General features: G+C 40.1%; 2 protein-coding genes across 4 annotated transcripts in view; one reads left to right on the top strand and one right to left on the bottom strand.

Annotated features, from left to right (window-relative positions):
• The window catches only part of LOC101892762 (tyrosine-protein kinase transmembrane receptor Ror), a 108,678-nt gene that overhangs the window by 17,557 nt on the left and 70,903 nt on the right, over window positions 1-20,218 (top strand). The gene's annotated exons all lie outside the window — the stretch shown is intronic.
• LOC131806972 (uncharacterized) lies at window positions 9,774-18,406 on the bottom strand. Its single transcript, XM_059131962.1, has 2 exons — window positions 17,794-18,406; window positions 9,774-10,828 (listed from the first exon to the last, which is right to left on the bottom strand). Exon 2 carries the CDS (start codon window positions 10,825-10,827, stop codon window positions 10,261-10,263), a length of 567 nt encoding a protein of 188 aa, XP_058987945.1. The 5' UTR covers window position 10,828; window positions 17,794-18,406; the 3' UTR covers window positions 9,774-10,260.

Below are 20,218 nucleotides of genomic sequence, written 5' to 3'. Positions count from 1 at the left end.
ACCGGGCTATGCCTTTCATCTTAACCATGCCTAGATGGACGCCATGCAAATCTTTCATTAAATCGCCCCGCAATCTAGGAGGGATCACAATTCGGTGTTCAAACATTAAACACCCTGACGACACTTTGTAGTTCATTTCAGGTGTTTTGTAATCAGCTTTTGACAAACACTGTCCACTTTCCAATAACATTGAAATCTTAGCAAGATGTGGACCATTTCTTGTTTCCAGCTCAATTCGTTCAGCAGTTACCGGTAATTGATTAATTTGGCGAATCACGAAACTGTCGAATTCATCAAGGTCATTACATATGGCCTTATCAAAACTGAGCTTGTTCACACGGGATATGCATAAAACAGGCAGTGTCTTTCTCGGATGTAGGATTTGTTCCAGCGGTTTGTGGTCAGTAATCAGAGTCCAATGACGGGCATACAGTTAGTTGAAAAACTTTTGGACGGCCCACACTATGGCCAGCGCCTCTTTATCGATTTGTGATATCGTTGCTCTGTCGCTTTCACGGTGCCTGTCCATTAGAAAGACGATGCGACAGAACAGCTCCCAGTCTCGTTTTACTGGCGTCCGTTGCAAGTAGAATGGGAATGCTGGATTGTACGGGATCAGCACTTACGGCGTATGCATAATCGCTTCAATATCGAAATCAAAAATTTTGGTGTATGCATAATCGCTTCAATGTGTTTTTTAGGTTTATGAATTCCTTTTGGCGTCGATAGAAATTCAATCAATGACGTCACAAATGCGCACTTCTTTTTGTTTAACCTAAATCCAAATTCCTTTAACTTGCATAATGCAGTCTCAAGAACTTTCAACAGATCATCAACATATATTGCAAACACCAGAATATCGTCGAAAAAATTAAGAATATTAGGATTGCAATATATAGTCATTTCCATCGTTCTTTGTCAAATGCCCGGAATATTGGCGGCTCCATAAACTGCTCGAGTTGGACGTATCAGTCCATGTGTTGGAGTATTAAGCGTCAGGACATGTGCAAATTCCTCGTCAAGGACCAAGTGTGAACATCGTTGAACCCTTCATCCTGTTGAAAATATCCTCCGCTTTCGGAATTGGATGTGCGTCTATTATACCTCCATTCTTCATCGTCACTACCTGTGTAGTAGTCCCCCATTCTGAATACTCTACTCTTTCGTAAAATCCCGCCGCAATCCTAGCATCTATTTCTTTGGCATACGCATCCCGTAATGCGAATGGGATTTATGGGGGTCTTGCAAATTTTGGCGTAGCATCTTGCTTTAATTGCACTTTAATAGGAGGACCTGTGAACTTACTCGCTACATCACTGAATATACCTTTATGTTTGGCTAATAGCAGCTGTAGCCGTTGATGTTCAGACAGTATGGGTTTTTACTGCTATAGATGCTATTGGAATACGATCGATTGATCCCTACATGGACAGTCTATAAATTATTTGCTGTGCCAAGGAAATAAATTAAAATTCAAATTTGAAGTTTTTACAGTAGTAATTGGATATTAGTATTTTGGAAACTATTTTTGGAGTTCCCTGCCGTTCACTGTTGTCGGAGTTACGTGTTAATTGCAGCTTTTCTGGAGTGCCACAACGAAATATTTCTGCTGCTTTGTTTTGCTGGTTAATTCGCATAGTTACACATATTTAAAATGCCGTCCCAATTGATCTGCAATGTTTGCAATGATCATATTGTAAAATCTAAATACAAAATGGGATGCACTGGTTGTGTGATTTTTTTTCATTTGGATTGTGTGGGTGTTTCTAAAGCTGAGGCTAGAGTTAATAAGAATCTTAGATACACTTGTAGTGTAGTGTGTCTGGGGTTGTTTATCGTGGCAATCTTATTAATTCGTAGCCGAATTTGTCCCCTGCTGCTTGTGCCTCTGTTGTTGTTGGCAGTTCTGACACTTTGCGCCGTTGGCAAGATGACTTGCTTTTGACCATGAAGAAACAGATGAATATCTACATGGACCAGTGTGTGCGTGAATTCAAAGCCAAAGCTGATGCACTATTTGAGTTGTATAGTATTCAAATTTCTGAGGTGAAAAGCAGTTTGAATGTACTCAGCAGATCGGTGGATGAACTGAAGTCAGCTGTTAGTGAAGTGAAGAGCACTGCTGCAAGTATGGAGGAGAGATTGTTGGGTAGAATTCGTCATTTGGAATTTGTTATGCTCCAGTACAGACTGGACCGTTCAGATGTAATTATCATAGGCCTGTCTAATAATATTATTAGAGCGGAAGTTGTTAAGGTTGTTGCTAAGGTTTGTGGATTACATCTGGGGCCTCGGGACTTGCATCATTGCTGTTATATCTCGGATCGTAGAGCTGTTCTTGTTAAGTTTAACTCCATTCAGGACAGAGATGCTTTGGTGCGAAATTTTGCCAAAAGGGGCGTATACTTTTGAAGGAAGTAATGGAGGATTGTCTTCTTGAATCCCGTGTGTACATAAATGATCACCTGATTAAGTCAACTTCGAAGCTGGTGTTTGCTTGTCGTGGTTTGCTGAGGAAGAGAATGGTCAATGGTGACCAGCCTTTGGTTGAAGTGGTTCTTCCTGATGGAGTGAAAACGATGTTTGAGCAGTGTGAGCTTTTTGTGCAGTAAGTGGCTGTATAATAGTTGTTTGTTTAGATGTTTAAGGTATGCTAGTTTTGTTGATCTCACTATTTTTTGATTTTTTTATTTTTCTTAGGCCAAGTGAATTGTTAATATAACTATGCCTTTGTTATTCCTTTATTATATATTTATTTTATTGTATTTATTCTTATTTTATTGTCTTCCATGATTTTTCGAACTTCTATAACTATGCTCCCCAGCCTTTTTTCTTTGATTTCTATGCCCCTTGATGGGAATCTCGGACCCGTGATCAGGGATGCTCTATTTTTCAGGCACGCTCCTTGTTGCTTCCACGGTATGGTCACTTGAATTGTCAAAGTTTGCGACCATCTAGATTAATAATAAAGTTGATGAGTTGAAATGTCTGCTTGTTGGTAGTGGAATTGATGTTTTTGCAGTGACTGAATCTTGGCTTAACCCTGCAGTGTCTTCGAAGTCGTTGTTGGTTCTGTGTTGGTGTTGGCCGCATTGGTGGAGGTGTAATGTTATATGTACGTGATAATTTGTTATATAAGGTTGTTTACCGTTCGGAGAATTATGGTGTGTGAGTCTTTGTCTGCTGAGCTTTTCCTGGGCGGCACTACAGTGCTCTTTACTGTCTCATTTTGTCTTATCCATGAGGGCATTTTTGATTCATATGCGAACATTGTTGTCTATGGTGATTTTAACTATAATTTGTTTAAACCGTTGAATTATTTATCAATGCGAAGACTGTGCAGATCTCTTGGGCTTTCCAGTCACAATTCCAGTCCGACTCACCTTGATGTTGCTCGTAGCACTACCTCATTAATTAACTTTTGCCTGGTGTCTGATGCCTTGACTCTGAATTTTTCCTTGCAGGGGTAGTGCCCTGGTATTTCCCACCACGCATTGATTTTTGGAGGGGTTGAACTCCCGGTTCTTGCTGAAGAAAAGGTTATTGAGTTCCTGGATTTTCGTAGGACTGACTGGCGGAGTGTGGAAAATTATGTTTGCAATTTTGATGTTAGTCTTTTGTATCTTACGAATGATGTTGACCAACAGTTGCCTTTGTTTGAGTTGTTGTTTCAAAATTTGTTGTCTTTTGTACCTACTGCTACCAGCTGTTCTCGCCCAAAAAATGATGCTTGTTGGGGTTGGATGTGGTAAAGTCGTCCTGTTACGTTAGGGATCTGGCTTATCTGGAGTGTCGTAGGCGTCCTACAGTTCGCAACAGGCAGATATTTTGTATGTATAGAAACCGCTGTAAGGCTGTCATGCGTAATGAAAGAAGGAAATTTTATGAGGAAATGTTTGGACGTATGAGTAGTGTGCAGATATGGAAGTCCTTAAAGTCGATTGGTTGTCTTTATGATGGTTGTGATTTCCCGTTTATCGATGTCAATGCTGTTAATAATTACTTTTGTAGTGTTGGTAAATTAAGTTCTCCTCGGGATTTTATTTTTAGTGAGGCCAATGGTTTTGATTCTTTTAGATTTGACTGTGTGTACATGGAAGATTTATTTCTTGCTTTGCGGAATGTTAAACCAAATGCTGCAGGTGTTGATGGCATACCTATTAAGTTCTTTAAATGCGTATTCTCTTACATTTGTAGTCACTTTCTCGATTTTGTAAATTGTATTTTTATGACGTCAACCTTTCCGCTTGCGTGGAAGGTTGCTCGTGTAGTGCCAGTGCCGCAGAAGGGGAGTTCTTATTAGCAGAAACAGAACAGATTCAATAAGCATTCTGCCGGCTATGTCGAAGATAGTTGAACCAATAAGCATTCTGCCGGCTATGTCGAAGATAGTTGAACATGTTATTAAGGATGCTATTGTTGAGTTTCTGGATGCCCGTAAGGATTTGAGTAGTTCAGTTCGGGTTTCGGCGTTGTTCTAGGACATAGATGCACAAAACAGTACGTTTGCGGTGATCTCAGTCGTTGATGAGACTTCAACGAATGTAGACATGCGTGATGGACGTAGGCATTGTTGTTCTGTTAACATTTAGAAAACAAATGATAGATAGCTTTAGTAGGAAAATATGAATATATTGGGCTTATATTTAATGTTTTTTTTTTAATAATTGTCTGTGCAGTGCGGTGTGGTGTTCCACAAGGGTCTGTGCTTGGCCTTCTGCTTTTTATTATGTTCATTAATGACGTTAGGGGGTCTGTGTCTAATTCCAGGTGTGCAGTATTCATGTATGCAGATGACATTCATGTCTTTTTTAGAAATGCAGATCTCTTTGAGTTGGAAAATGTGGAAAACACTACGTTGGGATTGCTGTCTATGTGGATCTCCTCTAATGGTTTGTCTGTGAATTGGAATAAAACTGAATCTGTTCTGTTTAATAGTCCTCGTTATGTTCCTATGCCGTGCATCTGTGTTGGCTCCTTTGTAATTAATGTTGTGGATGAAATGAGATGTTTAGGTGTAGTCATTGACATCAAGCTTAATTTTTCGGCGCATGTTGATTCTTTGCTATCTCGTGTGCGTTTTCAGATAAGGAGGCTCTATAGTCTTCAAGCTCATTCGCCTCTTGGTGTTAGGATGATGGTAGCTAGATCTTTATTAATGTCTCATGTCAACTATTGTTTGGAAGTAATCTCTGTGGCGAATGCTTGCCTAATTCTGCGTGTACGCAAACTTGTTAACTCTATTATTAGGTATGTGTTTGGGTTGCGCCGTAGTGATCGTGTAACACAGTATGCTATTAAGTTTCTTGGTCTGTCCTTTGAGAGATATGTTGAATATCGCCTGCTTTTGTTTCATTACAGAATTATGAGGAAGGTTAATTCTCCTTTATATAATAAGTTCGTATTTTGTAGATCATCTTGAAATCTGCAATTGCTGTTTCCAAGATTTTCGTCTGTAGTTGGAGTGAAAGAGTTGCGAGATTGTGGAATGTTCTTTTAAACTTTACAGGAAGAGGTGTTTTGAATATTTTTTGTTTGTTATTTCTTTTTAGTTATTGGCTGAGGGCCCATTTTTATGTTTTTTTTTTATTTTCCATAGAGTACACAATTTTATCGTTCTTTCTCTTTTTAAGGACTTTTTTGATATACTTGTAGTAGCTTCATTCGCTCGGTTGGAAACGAGTGATGATTAGCGCCTGAGTGATTTGATGCCTCTTACCCCTTTCCTCTCTGCCTTGCTTAACTGTTGTTCAGCTTGATAGAGGAGTTGTGTCTGAGGGTCTAATTCTAAATTGCTACTAAATTTAAATTATTATTATTATTTTTGTATATATATTACTATTCCTTGATCATTTTTTTAGTTTTTTTATAGATTAATATAGTTATAGGCTGTTTTTATACTGTTTTATGTTAATATACGATTTTGGCCATGTTGGCTTATTTATATTAAATTGTATGAAAATAAATGAAATGAAAATCTTCTCTCATACCGCTGCTGACAACTCCGTCCCCGTAGATGCTTCTATGGGGTCTTGGAACAATTCGGCAAAATTTATTTCTCGAACAAAATGTGCGATCAACTCACGGCCACATAATGTGTCAAAATCGCCATCATCGACTGGTTATGCCCAAAGACACATTCACCACGGTAATCTTGTGCCCCGTATGACTTGAAAATCACCGGTCCGCTTTCTTAAACACTGCTTTATGTTCTTTAAATTCTCCAAGCTAATAATACTGCAATGAGCATCCGTATCCAGTTCCATATCCACTTTCTGACCGTCTATCTTCATTGTGACAATTTTCCCATCGAATGGCCCTTTTGTTCCGACTGTTGCAATCTGAGACGTATGTGCCTCCTCACCCTCATCTGACAACAACGACTCCTCTATCTGCTTTGTATTTGACTTGCACACTTTACTTATGTGGCCTATCTTGCCGCATGAAAAACACTTTGCGTTTTTGATTTTACAATCCTTCCGTACGTGTCGACCACCGCAACCATAACATCTCACCTCTGTAGTTTTATTCGACTTCTGCTTCACATCATTTTTCGTCTTGACAGGTATGAATCACAATTTGCATGTCGGTTCTGTAGTAATATTCTCACCTGTATTTACTACACCCGTTGATACTTGGGTTAACTCCTTTGCCTGGCACACTCATATGCCTCCGCAAAACTTTTTGGTTGCTTAGTAATAATCTCGTCACAAATATTGCGGGATTCCACTCCAAATATCATCTGGTCAATCAGCATCCTATCTATGAATCCGCTATAGTCACACGAAGCCACAGCTTGCTTCAAACGCAGTGAAAAATTTGCCAACGATTCCCCTACTTCTTGGCGTATACTCCCGTCGAAATAATTTATCAATGTTGTTTTGATTTCTTCATATTTTATTTCTTCTGGCTTCTTAGGACTAATTAGAATCTGCTCAATTTTAACGCCCAATCGAATCTGTCAAAATAGTCCTTAACCGTTGAGCCACCTGTGCTTTTGTGTTCGTTTATTGCAAACCGTGGCGGTCTTGTTGTATTTATGTCTTCTGACGTCACAGACTGCGCCGCAATGTTTGAACGGCCTCCATAACAGCATCACGTACGAATTGCATCAACTGCTTCTGGTTCATCGTGCCTATACACTTCTGACACCAATATTGTATACTCAAAGTCTGAAGTTTCAATTTAATTCAGTTTATTTCATTAAGAAAGATTGTAATGTACAAGTTACATCTGACAGATAAAATAAAAGTGATGTCAATAAGAGTTTACATATACATCATTATCCATTTGGTATTTTCATATGTAGACAATGTGCAAATGTTATTGAATCCTATAAATTTAAATTAATTTTAGTTTTGTGAGATATTATTCAATATATTTAGAAACAATATTGGTAAGTTATAATTCAAAAATAAACTTAGATTACCTGACGAGCTCGAAAACATATGTTTTATTAATTTGTAAAAATTATTAATCGTAAAAATATATCTTTCGACTGCTCATTCGGCTAAAACGAAAATAGCAGCAGCCGAAATCCGAGCTATTGCTTATTTTGTGTGCTGAATTTTTATCTTTACTGTCGGTTAGGGCTTATCAAAACGAGCTAAATAGCTATGCGCTGAGCTAAATAGCTGATCATGTGCTATTTTAGCCGTGGTTGTCTAGATTTAATAGCAGTTGCACTGAAAGGCTAATCTAATTTCAATAGGTGCTAGTTTAGCAAGCACGATATACACACTTAGTTTAGTAAACACTAATTAACAAATTTTAGTAAAGCCAGACGCTGAAAATACGCTTTAGTCATTAAAACAAAACATTATAGTTTTAAGCATTTCTTTCTTCACTTCAAAATTGTAAATTTTCGTGTTAAAAAAACAAAGACTCAATAAATTTTAATTGAAAATATGTGCTAGTTTTTTAACTCTGATTGTTACTAATTGAAATGAGAAGGTTTTTATGAAAAAAAATTAAATAGCCTCCAGAAAATTCGCGAAAATAATAAATTCAAATATTAATTTTTTTATATGAAATTTTGTGTGAGAACTGGCTACTCGAATGAAAAAATTGAAGTCTCATAGTAGAAAACTCGGAGAAAATTTTGCGAAATTTTGCATGCTATCTCGTGATTAGATTTTGATGGATGTAAGTTGGAAAATTCGTTCTGAAACTTGGCAAAAATAAAATTTTTAATGGAAAACTCAGTAAATTCCGAAAAATGCTAATTTTTGCGTGATATTGCATGGTTTGATTTTGGTCGATATAAAATGGAAATTTCGTTCTGAGACCTTTCAAATTCCCGATAGTTATGATAAACATGATAAAAGGTGGTTTGCGGCAATTTAATGTGAATTAGTTAACAACCACCACAAACCGTCCCGCTGCTTTTGAATGCGATATCTAAATGCATTTAATGATCTTTAATGCGTTGATATCGTTTCATTGTCTGTCGTATACCAGCATTCTAATGCATGAAGTTTCAATTACAAACCTGGTGGCGGAAAATTGAATTTTCTGGCACATCCTCCTGAGGTATTGTAATCGTTTCTTAACGGCAATACAATCCAAGCAGACCATTTTCTGTCGAATACACAAGAATAAAACGTATGCTTTCTGTTGGAGCCTTTTCCATAATTTAGTAATTTAAAATTAAAGTACCTTTTTTTTATTATTTAATTAATTCATTAATTAAATGAATTACAAAGGTGTTATTGTAAGTATTAAAATAGTATGTAGATCCTAATAAGAAAATGAATTGGAAAAAGGAAAGAAAATGAATTGGAAAAAGGAATAATAAAATAAAGGTAGTTGTTGTACTTACCGCCAAATAAGCCGCATCGACTTCAACCTTCTTACCGAACAAAGAATACTAAATAACTAAAAAATAAAAAAAAAAATAAATAAAAAATTAAAAATAAATAAATTTGGTTTTTTATACTTCCCTGAAATTTTCCATACATTTTATTGTTGTTGTTGTTGTAGCAGTAGTACATGTGTGTGTTTGTGTTCTGCTAATCTGGTTCCAGCTCCAGGTTTAGAAATTCGGCTACTTTAACGGGCTGTAGCCAGAGATCCTCCGGAGTGAGTTGGGAAGGTTTGGCTGAGCAATTAAAAAGGTGTAGCGTATTGTGCGGGCCTGTATCGCACGCCGGGCAGGCGTCACGCACATCTTCATCAATTCGTGCCCAATACGAATTGAGGCGACTACACCATCCTGAACGTAATTGCGCCAAAACTACCCTGGTTTGTCTAGGCAGCTGACGTTCTTCGGCTGCAATGGATGGGGGGTGGACTCCGAGTGTTTGCGCCAATGCGGGGAAAGGGGGAATTGCAAAGCAAACCAATACAAAATAAAATAAATAAAAACACAATAGCGGGGTTAGTTTTAAATATAAAAAAAGGCAAAAGCCAGGCTTTATTAATAATAAGTATAAAGGATTTTGGTAAACAATATTACCTTAATTTGCACGATAGCGGGGGAGAGCCTTCGTTCGTATCGGGGCGATAGCAGAAGAGAGTGTTAATAACAAAACAACGATCCCAACATGAAGTAAGTCGGCGTTGGCGCCATTCGCCACTCGTTGAAATCTGTTGACATTGACAGATTTCAACGATGTTAATCATTTACAAATAATTAGGCGTTAACCCATTGTTAACGTAGCAAAACACTAATTTTCAATCTAAATTAAACATGCCGCCCACCTTGCAACATATTGGGATGTTGTAACTAAAATACAATACATAATTATATTTTTTTCAACTTTTTTTTTCAATTCAATTCTTTATTTTTCTTTATTTTAAATTCAATTCATTTTTTCAAAAAACATTGTGTAACACTATATGTTACATATGCCCGACAATACCCAACCAAATATGGTGTAGTGGGCTATCAGTAACCCTGGCGTCGCATGCACCCGATGTGTTACGACCCTGGCATAGACTTCCGGCCCGAGTACCAGGGCCACCCGACCAGGCCTATTAAAATCAGGATCTGCCAAAGGAAGACCAAGAAAGGAGTCTTTTATGCGCTCTGGGATTGCCGCTGTAGGCGTACGCGCATGGTCCAGATGGGTCACCACTGCCACAATTGACAAGGACTGACTCCGGTCGTATATCGAGGTGAGACTAAGCCTACATATTTGGCTACCATCGATTCTTGAAGTAGGGATACGAAGACTATGCACCAAAGAGGAGCATATCTGACTCTGCCTACTACATTGGTCCAATACCGCCCTCACGATAGAGGGACGGCCAAAAGCATCAACTTTGACTAACAAAGTCGGGGAAATGCAGATACCAGACTGGAGGGACAACAAGCCGACAACAAAATTTAACAACAACTCTACGACGCATGTCAACATTCATGACGCGGAAGTCGCTACATCTATCCAAAGGGTGCATGCGGTCACAAAGGCGACATTTATGGGAGGCCGCAGATGAATCCCGAGAGGATTCGGACCTATTAGATTTGGCCGACTCCTCCAACGAATGAGGAATGGCAACCGGAGCCGCAGATGGACCCGAAGATCCGGACTCGGTTCGCGATTTAACAAGTTTGGGGTTATCAGCAGGGACCGGAGCCGCAGATGAACCCACAGGTATGGATTCGGACTCGGTTTGCATTGGTTCAGCAGATGCGAGGGCCGCAGATGAATCCCGTTTGGATTCGGACCCAGGCTCAGATATTGTCACAGCAGCAATTGGTTCCACCAGGGCTGCTTCTACGGCAGCAGAGGACAAAGTAGTATCAGTTGGGGGACAATCCGGGGTAGCTTTGACGTCATCAATATTCAAGAGTTCGTCTTCCGTGTACAATTTCATCGACATACTATATAACGAGAAGAGAACCATTTTAATTACTTATCGAAGGGTCGTCGCCCAGAACGACCAACTTGGCGATGGGCCGTCTTACAACGCCGTTCTCGGTTCGGACGTCCGCGACTCGAACGTGACCGTCAGTTCCCGGATGAACATTTACGACACGGCCTAATTTCCACGACGTTGGCGGAAGCTGATCATGACGAACAACAACTAGATCGTCTATGGCTAACTCTCGCTCTGGAAATTTCCATTTATACCTCATGTGTAAATGTTTCAAATATTCCTCTTTCCACCTCAAACTAAACTGGTGGGCGAGAGCCTGAACTTTTCTAAACCGATTAACTAAGCTTAATGGTTGCTCTGTGATGAGAGGTTCAGGCGGTGCTAACAAAGGGGCCCCAATGAGGAAGTGTCCTGGCGTTAACGCGACAATTTCGTCCGAACTGTCCGACATCGGACAAAGAGGACGCGAGTTCAAACACGCTTCAATCCTAGCCAAAACTGTTGCTAATTCTTCGAACGTGAACTTAAGATTTCGAGCTTGCTTTCGAAAATGTAGTTTAAAGCTCTTGACTCCAGCCTCCCATAACCCTCCCATATGAGGAGCACCAGCAGGTATAAAATGCCACGATAGGCCCTGATCTGATAACGTGGAGGAGACTGAGCCAGCACTTTCTTGGAGGAATTCTCTAAAACCTCTCTGAATTTCCCACGAAGCGCCAACGAAATTTGTTCCATTATCCGAAAAAATAGGACGGGGACAACCACGACGAGCAATGAATCTATGCAACGCGGCCATGAAATTAGCAGTCGACAAATCGGATACTACTTCCAAATGAATCGCCTTTGTAGCGAAACAAACAAATACACATACATAACCCTTTGTGAGGCGACAAGACCGACCTAGGTAAGATTTTATATCAAATGGACCCGCAAAGTCAACGCCAGTATTTGTAAATGGCCGATCAAGAGTTGTTCTCTCTGGGGGAAGTGCAGCCATGAATTGACTGCAGCTGCGCTTTTTCAGTAAAATGCAGACTTTGCAACGCCGAACTACAAAACGAATGAGATTTTTCATACGTGGAATCCAATATTCCAATCTCAAAGTACGCAACATCAATTGAATATCACCGTGTACACATTTGAGGTGAGTATATTCGACCAACCTAAGAGCCAAATTACTACGATAGGGGAGGATTATCGGGAATCGCTCCGAATAGGAAAGCGTGGGTGAATGTGCCAATCTACCATTCATTCGCATGACGCCGCTTTCATCCACGAAAGGATTGAGGGGAAGTAGGCAACTCCTACCATCTAACGGCTTTTTGTCCATTAAATTCTTATACTCGTTAGAGAAATGCATCTTTTGAGCGATAATTACCAGCCGAGTGCGAACGTCACTTATTTCTGATGAACAAATTTGCTTGCAGGGAAAACAAAAATGGTTTCTATACCGGGGATGTGTTTGGCGAAGAAATCTAACCAAATAGGCAATGACTCGAAACGCTTTACGCAAACATGAAAAGTTAGCCAAAATATCTTCAAAGGTCGACGAAAAGAACGAAAAATGAGATCGAACTATTCTCATTTCGAGGTCAGTATCAAGGGTAGCCAGATTATGATTCGACCATATAGATTTATTCTTACCTAACCAATTAGGACCGTGCCACCATAGGCGGGAGGAAGACAATTCTGAGGGAGACATACCTCGACTTCCAATGTCAGCGGGGTTATCTTCTGATTTGACATGATACCAGTTGTGATTGCCAACATTTTCCTGTATCCGACATACACGATTTGCAACGAAAGTTGTCCATGTGGAGGGGGTTTTCTTCAGCCAAGCTAGCACTATAGTGGAATCTGTCCAACAATAAATTTGACGAAATTCGATACCTATCTCCCGAACTATAGTTTTTAGAAGATCTGACGCCAAAACTGCTCCACAAAGCTCTAAGCGGGGTAATGAAATTGATTTTAAGGGAGCGACCTTTGTTTTGCACGATAGCAAATTTACGAAAATTTTTCCATCTGGGGACTCAACACGCATATAGACTACCCCCGCGTATGCCTTTTCCGAGGCGTCGGAAAAGACATGAAGTTCTGCAGAAACTCCTGGAACATACTGAATCCACCTAGGAATCCGGATTGAGTTTACATGGGGATATGATTCCACGAACCTTTTCCAATCAGCCTCAGTTGCTGCCAAAAGTGAATCATCCCAACCAACATTATCCAGCCAAACCTTCTGCATAATCATTTTCGCTGTCACAATGACTGGAGCCAACCACCCAACGGGGTCAAACAATTTCGCAATAGCCGAAAGAACTTCCCTCTTAGTGTAGGTGAATTTATTAACAATAGGGTTAACTGCAAAGTAGAAACAATCTAACCGCGCATTCCATCTTATACCCAAAGGTTTAGAACTGCTAGCTTCTACAAACGACAACAATTGAGCGTCAACCAAATGCTCAGGGGGGAAACGATCCAGAATAGCTCTATTATTGGCAGTCCATTTTCTAAGCTCAAACTTGGCCGACGAGAGTGCCCTAATCAACTGGTCCCTAGCTGCTAATGCAGTCTCAATGTCATGAGCTCCAGCTAAAACATCGTCAACGTACATACAATTTCGCAAAATATGCGCTGCTAGGGGGAATTCTGACTCAGTATCATCTGCCAGTTGTAAAAGCGTCCGAATTGCTAAGTATGGTGCACAATTTACACCGAATGTGACCGTCTGAAGTTCATAATCTAAAACATGCTTCGTCGTCGAATCACGATATAAAATTCTCTGAAGAGGTGAATGCTTAGGATCTACGCGGATTTGCCTATACATTTGGGTAATATCAGAGTTGAAAACGAATTTGAAGACACGCCAACGGAGAATTAAAAGGACCAAATCTTGTTGTAACGTTGGACCTACGTGCAAAATGTCGTTAAGACTCTGCCCGTTCGAAGTTTTGTTTGAGGCATTAAATACTACTCTGAGTTTAGTAGTCGACTTTTCTAAGTTAATCACAGGGTGATGAGGTAAATAACACGAAATGACTTCCTTTGAAGTATTTGCGGATATTGGCTTCATGTGATCAAGTTCTAAGTATTCCGATAATACTTGATCGTAAACTATTTTTACGTCGGGCTTCTTCATCAAAGAATTTTCGTTGCGGTAAAATTGTTTAAGAACATTTGAGCGAGATTCTCCCAAGTACCCAGTAGCGCCAATCTCTTTTATTGGTAGTGTAACAATATATCTACCCTCTGAGTTCCTACGAGTAGTCCGAACATAATTCTCCTCACAGAAACGGTCCGATGGGGATAATATTTTTCTTTTGGGAGTTTCCTCAAGTTCCCAGAATCTCAACAATGTGTGGTTAAGTTTATCTTCCTCTGCTACGTCAATAGTAGTGGCGAAAGTTCGGACTTGTGCTGCTGGAATAGGACCAGTGACAAGCCAGCCAAACACGGAGTTTTGAGCCAGTAAAGCTCCAGACAAAATCGGACGACAACCATCTAAAACTATTTTGGGGTACAGATCGGCTCCAAACAACAGATCTACAGGTCGAGGTTCAAAAAGATTTACATCAGCTAAGCGAAGGTCGGGGATTTGCTTCTTCAAATCTGAATTTGCCACAAATGACGGAAGATTTCCTGAAATGGCACGCAACACTAACACACTTGTTTCCAATAACAGAGATGTGTCGAATGGACTGCTAATTCTTATACTGCAAGCTTTATTAGCAGTAGCCGAAAGCGAACAACTCACTCCTGATACAACAACATTAGCAGGGGATACGGGAAGCTTCAAACGATTTTGGAGTCGCTCTGAAATAAAAGAGGACTCTGACGCAGGATCTATCAGCGCCCTAGCAGGATACAGAACACCGTCGTGAACAATATTCACCATTGCCGTACCCAAAAGTACAGCTTTGTTCTGTGCGGCGTGAAACACTTGACGGGGTACACATCCAGCCGATGTGGATGCTACACAGTTTCCCGAATTGGATTGCCTAGAGCTCGAATTTGGGGATACGTTAGAAGTCACGGTGGAAGTTTGAGACGAATTACCCAATGTAATATCTTCCCGATGCAACAATGTATGATGTGCCTTATTGCACTTCGAACAACGACGTTTGCTATCACATTTCTTTACTTCATGACCGCTACGAAGACAGTTCATGCAAAGTTGATGGCGTTTCATTACTTTATACCGATCAACGGGTTTTAAGCTCTTAAAGCGGGGACAGTCATACAATTTATGACGTTGATTTTTACAAATGACACAGTGTGGACTTTTCGAAGCACGGGGAGAACTAGGCGATTTAGGGACATTAACATTAGAAACATGCGCTTGAACTTTTCTACTACTTAACTGCTTCGACCTATCTGTGCCACGCATGTCATGAAGACACATGAGCGTACGAATTTTCTCAGTGAGAAAAGCATCCAAGTCTTTCCATGACGAAAGAGAGGATTTATCCTTTACACTTTGCTCCCAAAGGGTCTGAGTAAGTTTTGGCAGCCGTTGGAGACACAAAAACACAAGAATCGGATCCCAATTTTCAGTTTTAACATCATAAATTGCCATCGAAGTTAAACAACCATTTATACCGCGTTGGATCGTCTTTAATCCTGAACTAGTCTCACTATAGAGAACAGGAATATCGAATAAAACCTTCAACTGGTTATGAACAAGAAGTCGAGGATTGTCATAAGTTTCGATCAAAGCCTTCCAAGCAGGCGCAAAACTACGATTAGTTAGTGGAAACTTGGACAATATCTCGCGAGCTTCCCCTGTCGTCTTCCGGACCAAATGACAAAGTCTTTCAATGTCGCTTAGACGAGCATTATTAATGTACACAGCGGTAAACAAATCCCTAAAGGTTGGCCATGAGTGGAAATCGCCTTCAAAAACATCTGTGTCACAAGGCGGCAAAGCTAGATTATGTACCACATCCGAGTTTGAAACATAATCTAAAGTTCGAAAACTCGCACTACTATTCCCCACAATAGAGGTAAGCGGAGTCTGAATTTGGGAAGGATTTTCGAGCGAAGCCTGATTCGAAACATTCAATTGGTTTCGCGTTTCAACCGACGTTTTCGGCACAATTGGATTCAGTGATTTTTCTAGGGTTTCACCCGGGGTTTCTAACAACGAGGCTACTGAACCACTAACACTTGAATTAATAGAAGTAGAACGAACCCTTTTAAATTGGTCTAACTTCCTATTAATTGCAGCCTGGCATCGCAAATAGAGTTGAAAAGATGCATTATACTTTTGATCGACAGCATTTATTTCTTCTTTTGACGTCTCTACCGACGTCATCATAAAATCACATCCTTTTTCAAATTTTTCCTGCACTCTTTCCCACAAGTTCTCTAATCCATTAATTTGGGATTTTAAAGACTGGAAATCCAATTCCTCATCACGCATAGACTCAAAGCTAGCGTTAAACTTTACGAGAGCATCCGAAGCTCTGATAAACATATCAATTGGAGTCAAAGGCATTTTTAAAGGTTTTTACAAAGTCTCTACTACAATAAGTAAGAGAAAAACAACTAAAACACGATTTGCTATAAAAAATAACCAAAAACCAAATTCGACTTCGCACAATATACGAAGGAGTAACAACGCAAAATTATAAACAAACTCAAAAATTTCCAAAAAAAAATCGTCCAAATTTGTTAAATGCTCAAGGAAAGTACAGAAAGATGCCAAGAATTTACCAAAACCGCACTATAGGGCCAAAAAACTTGAAAACTTTCGCGAAATAATTGCCTTGAACCTCTCACACTATAGTGAAAAATCAAAATTTGAACTATAAATTTCAAAATTATAATCTCCAATGAGATATTTAGCAACCGATAATAAGGTACCACGAAAAATGTGAGAAAATCAATAAGTAAATATAAAATATTCAAAAAATATATCGATAAATATATATACAAATTATCAAATTTTCCAAAAATTGTATATTCTACCGGTAATTTTCCAAAAAACCGTATTTTCGCGCACAAAAAATCTAAAATATTTTAATTTGTACTATTTTCTAACGAAAATATAGAGATTTTTCAAATTTTATATCTAAAATTACCTACAATTTAGGCAACTATACTACCGAATGTAGCGTGTTTTTTCAAAAAATATTGACCAACAAATAAAATTTTCGAACAAAATCTCCAAAATTAATTAAAAATTTCAAATTCCGCACGAAAAATATCAATTTTAACACTTTTTACTAAAAAGTCGTATTGACCGATCGTAGGGTGCACGCGTTATTTAATTTTTCCAAAAACGTCGTTTTATTACACCCAATTACCATTAATAATTATTCCAAACAAAAATCAAAAATTTTTCATATATTATATTACAGGTCGTTTTATCACGGTTCACCTGTAATGCAACGAACGATAGAAAAATATCAAACGTCTGACCAAACGTATGTATGTATACGCTTATGTGTGGCTGACCGACCAAGCAGTGATCATCAGTGGTGTGCCTATTACTGCGTTTGTATGTTTGTATATCGATCGTTAGCGAACAACCAAACAAACCAATGTAATTGCTGCGTGTACTTTTTGGGGGTGATTTTTAATGAATATTTTGATTAGCAAAAATGCAAATTTGCAAAAAATTTAACAATTTTTTAATTTCAACTATACCGATCGATAGGAAATTTAACGTACATTAAAATGACACCCGACAACAATATTTTAATTTCACTGGAAAAGCCAAAAAAATACACTTTTTTCACAATTATTTTGGTTTATTTGTTTTCTATGATTTTTGTCGAATGCCGACGGCAAAACAATATTTGCAAAACTAGACGGCGGGGGAACGGGGTACGCGACGCGTTGTAAAACGGCCACAGAACAAATAAACGACACGAATTGTTGTTGTTTAACACAATTTTTTTTCGAAAATTCTTTCTTAAAGAATATTATTTTTTCACAAGGCACTTTTTTCACTTTACGTACCTGGTTGTTTTTAAAGGAAAATAGATGATGATGAGGATGATGATAATGATGTGTATGTGGACTGTATTTTGTTGATGGTGATGATGAAGTTTGCTTTACAAATAGAAAAAAAGAAGAAACGATTAACTTCTTTTACCAACACCTCGTTCGTAATCCGGCTCGAAGGACCAATGTTTGCGCCAATGCGGGGAAAGGGGGAATTGCAAAGCAAACCAATACAAAATAAAATAAATAAAAACACAATAGCGGGGTTAGTTTTAAATATAAAAAAAGGCAAAAGCCAGGCTTTATTAATAATAAGTATAAAGGATTTTGGTAAACAATATTACCTTCATTTGCACGATAGCGGGGGAGAGCCTTCGTTCGTATCGGGGCGATAGCAGAAGAGAGTGTTAATAACAAAACAACGATCCCAACATGAAGTAAGTCGGCGTTGGCGCCATTCGCCACTCGTTGAAATCTGTTGACATTGACAGATTTCAACGATGTTAATCATTTACAAATAATTAGGCGTTAACCCATTGTTAACGTAGCAAAACACTAATTTTCAATCTAAATTAAACACCGAGGACGGCATTCACTTTATAACTGCTAATAGCATCCGCGACTGCATCGGTGTGAATGCCACTCAGACCTGCCTGATAGGCTTCGTGATCTAGAGGCTCTCTCTTGTAGCGCTGGACCTCCCTCTCTAGATCATGTATGTCCTTCCTGACACGCCTGGGTGGGGGAGAGTTATCCACCATATGATGGTTGGGATGACTCTCACGGTAACACCCAAGCAGGTACTGCAACGAAAGCATATGATTATGCTGACGTAAGGGAAGGACTTTCGCCTCCTCATGTAGATGGTCCACTGGTGTCATGAGGAGGCACCCTGTCGCAGTTCTCAGGGCAGCGTTCTGGCAGGTCTGGATATTCTTCCACTGCGTAGCACTAGTATTCGCAGACCACACTGGAGCCGCATAGTTGACCACTGACCGACCTATCGCGTTATAAGAGGTCAACAAGGTTTCTTTGTCCGTACCCCAAGAGCTGCCGGCTAGCGCCTTGAGGACCTTGTTCCTACTTTTCATCTTGTCGCAGATAGCTGTGGCTTGCGCGGACGACTTGAAAATGCTGTCGAACGTTACCCCAAGAATCTTGGGGTAGTTCGTGGTCGGTATTAGATTCCCCTCGACCTGAACATTCAGCTGTGTTCTCATCTCCGCAGACCATGTGGTAAAGAGTGTGGCCGTTAATTTCGTGGCGGATATTTTCATATTCCTCGCGTGGAAGTATGCGGCAAGCTCCGCGAGATAGGGGTTCAACCTTTCGCATATGTCATCGACCACTGGACCCGACGCCATGATCGTACAATCATCCGCATACGTTACGATCTCAATGCCGTCTGGAGGGCGAGGAATTCCGGAAAGGTAGAGGTTAAACAGTTCCGGAGATATCACCCCGGACGACTGGCGTCCACACATATAGTTGATTATCCAACGTTTCAAACTTGGCCGGAGGGTAGTTCTCTGTACGTCCTCAAACAGTGTGGCATGATTGACCGTATCAAATGCCTTTGATAGGTCAAGGGCTACCAACACTGTTCTGTCACACGGCCTGTTCTGGTTCAGTCCTCTACTAATATGTGTGGAAATGGCGTGTAATGCTGTTGTGGTACTATGTTGTGGACGGAATCCATGCTGGTGGTTGGCAACAGTATAGCTTCCTCTAATGCTGGGGAGGAGTAAAGCCTCAAGAGTCTTAGCTACTGGCGACAAAAGCGAAATCGGCCTGTACGATTCGCCTTTACTGGCATCCTTGCCTGGCTTCAGTAGCGGGACCACCCGGCCCATTTTCCAGGTTTCGGGCACTATGTGGGTGGCTAGCGACAAATTGAAAACTTTCGTTAAGTACTCGACTCCCGGCGTATCCAGCTGCTTCAACATTACCATTGAGATTCCGTCCGGGCCCAACGCTTTGGATGACTTAGCGTTACGGATGACATTTGCAACATCACCCATCGTAAACTGTGGTGGTTCCTCCTCGGCGGGAAGAGATCTGATACGACGTAGTACTCTTCGCTTCGCCCTATCGCTCTCGGGGTGCTCGACAAATTGTCGGTTAAAATATTCCGCGCACCTCTTCGGATCAGTCACCGTTACGTCGTTAAAAGTGACTGAGGTCCTATCATCCTATTTTCCAGGGTTCGAGAGCGACTTAACCGTTACCTACAGCTTACTCATATCGGTTCCAATGTTGCAGCACTTCAGATGGTCTAGCCACTTTTTCCTCTTATGATCCTGTACCAACCGGTTGACTTCCACTGTCAAATCACTGATTCTAGGATCAGTAGGGTAGTAGCTAATCCCGCTGCCTCTGCTGGGAAGTTTGGTCTTATCTCGGGTATTCGACCAGCAGGTATATAGCGAGCGGCTGCAGC

Source organism: Musca domestica, unplaced genomic scaffold (assembly GCF_030504385.1).
Source record: "Musca domestica strain aabys unplaced genomic scaffold, Musca_domestica.polishedcontigs.V.1.1 91, whole genome shotgun sequence".
NCBI lineage: Eukaryota > Metazoa > Arthropoda > Insecta > Diptera > Muscidae > Musca > Musca domestica.
The sequence above is the reverse complement of the archived record's forward strand: the minus strand, read 5'-3'. Positions and strand labels throughout refer to the sequence as shown.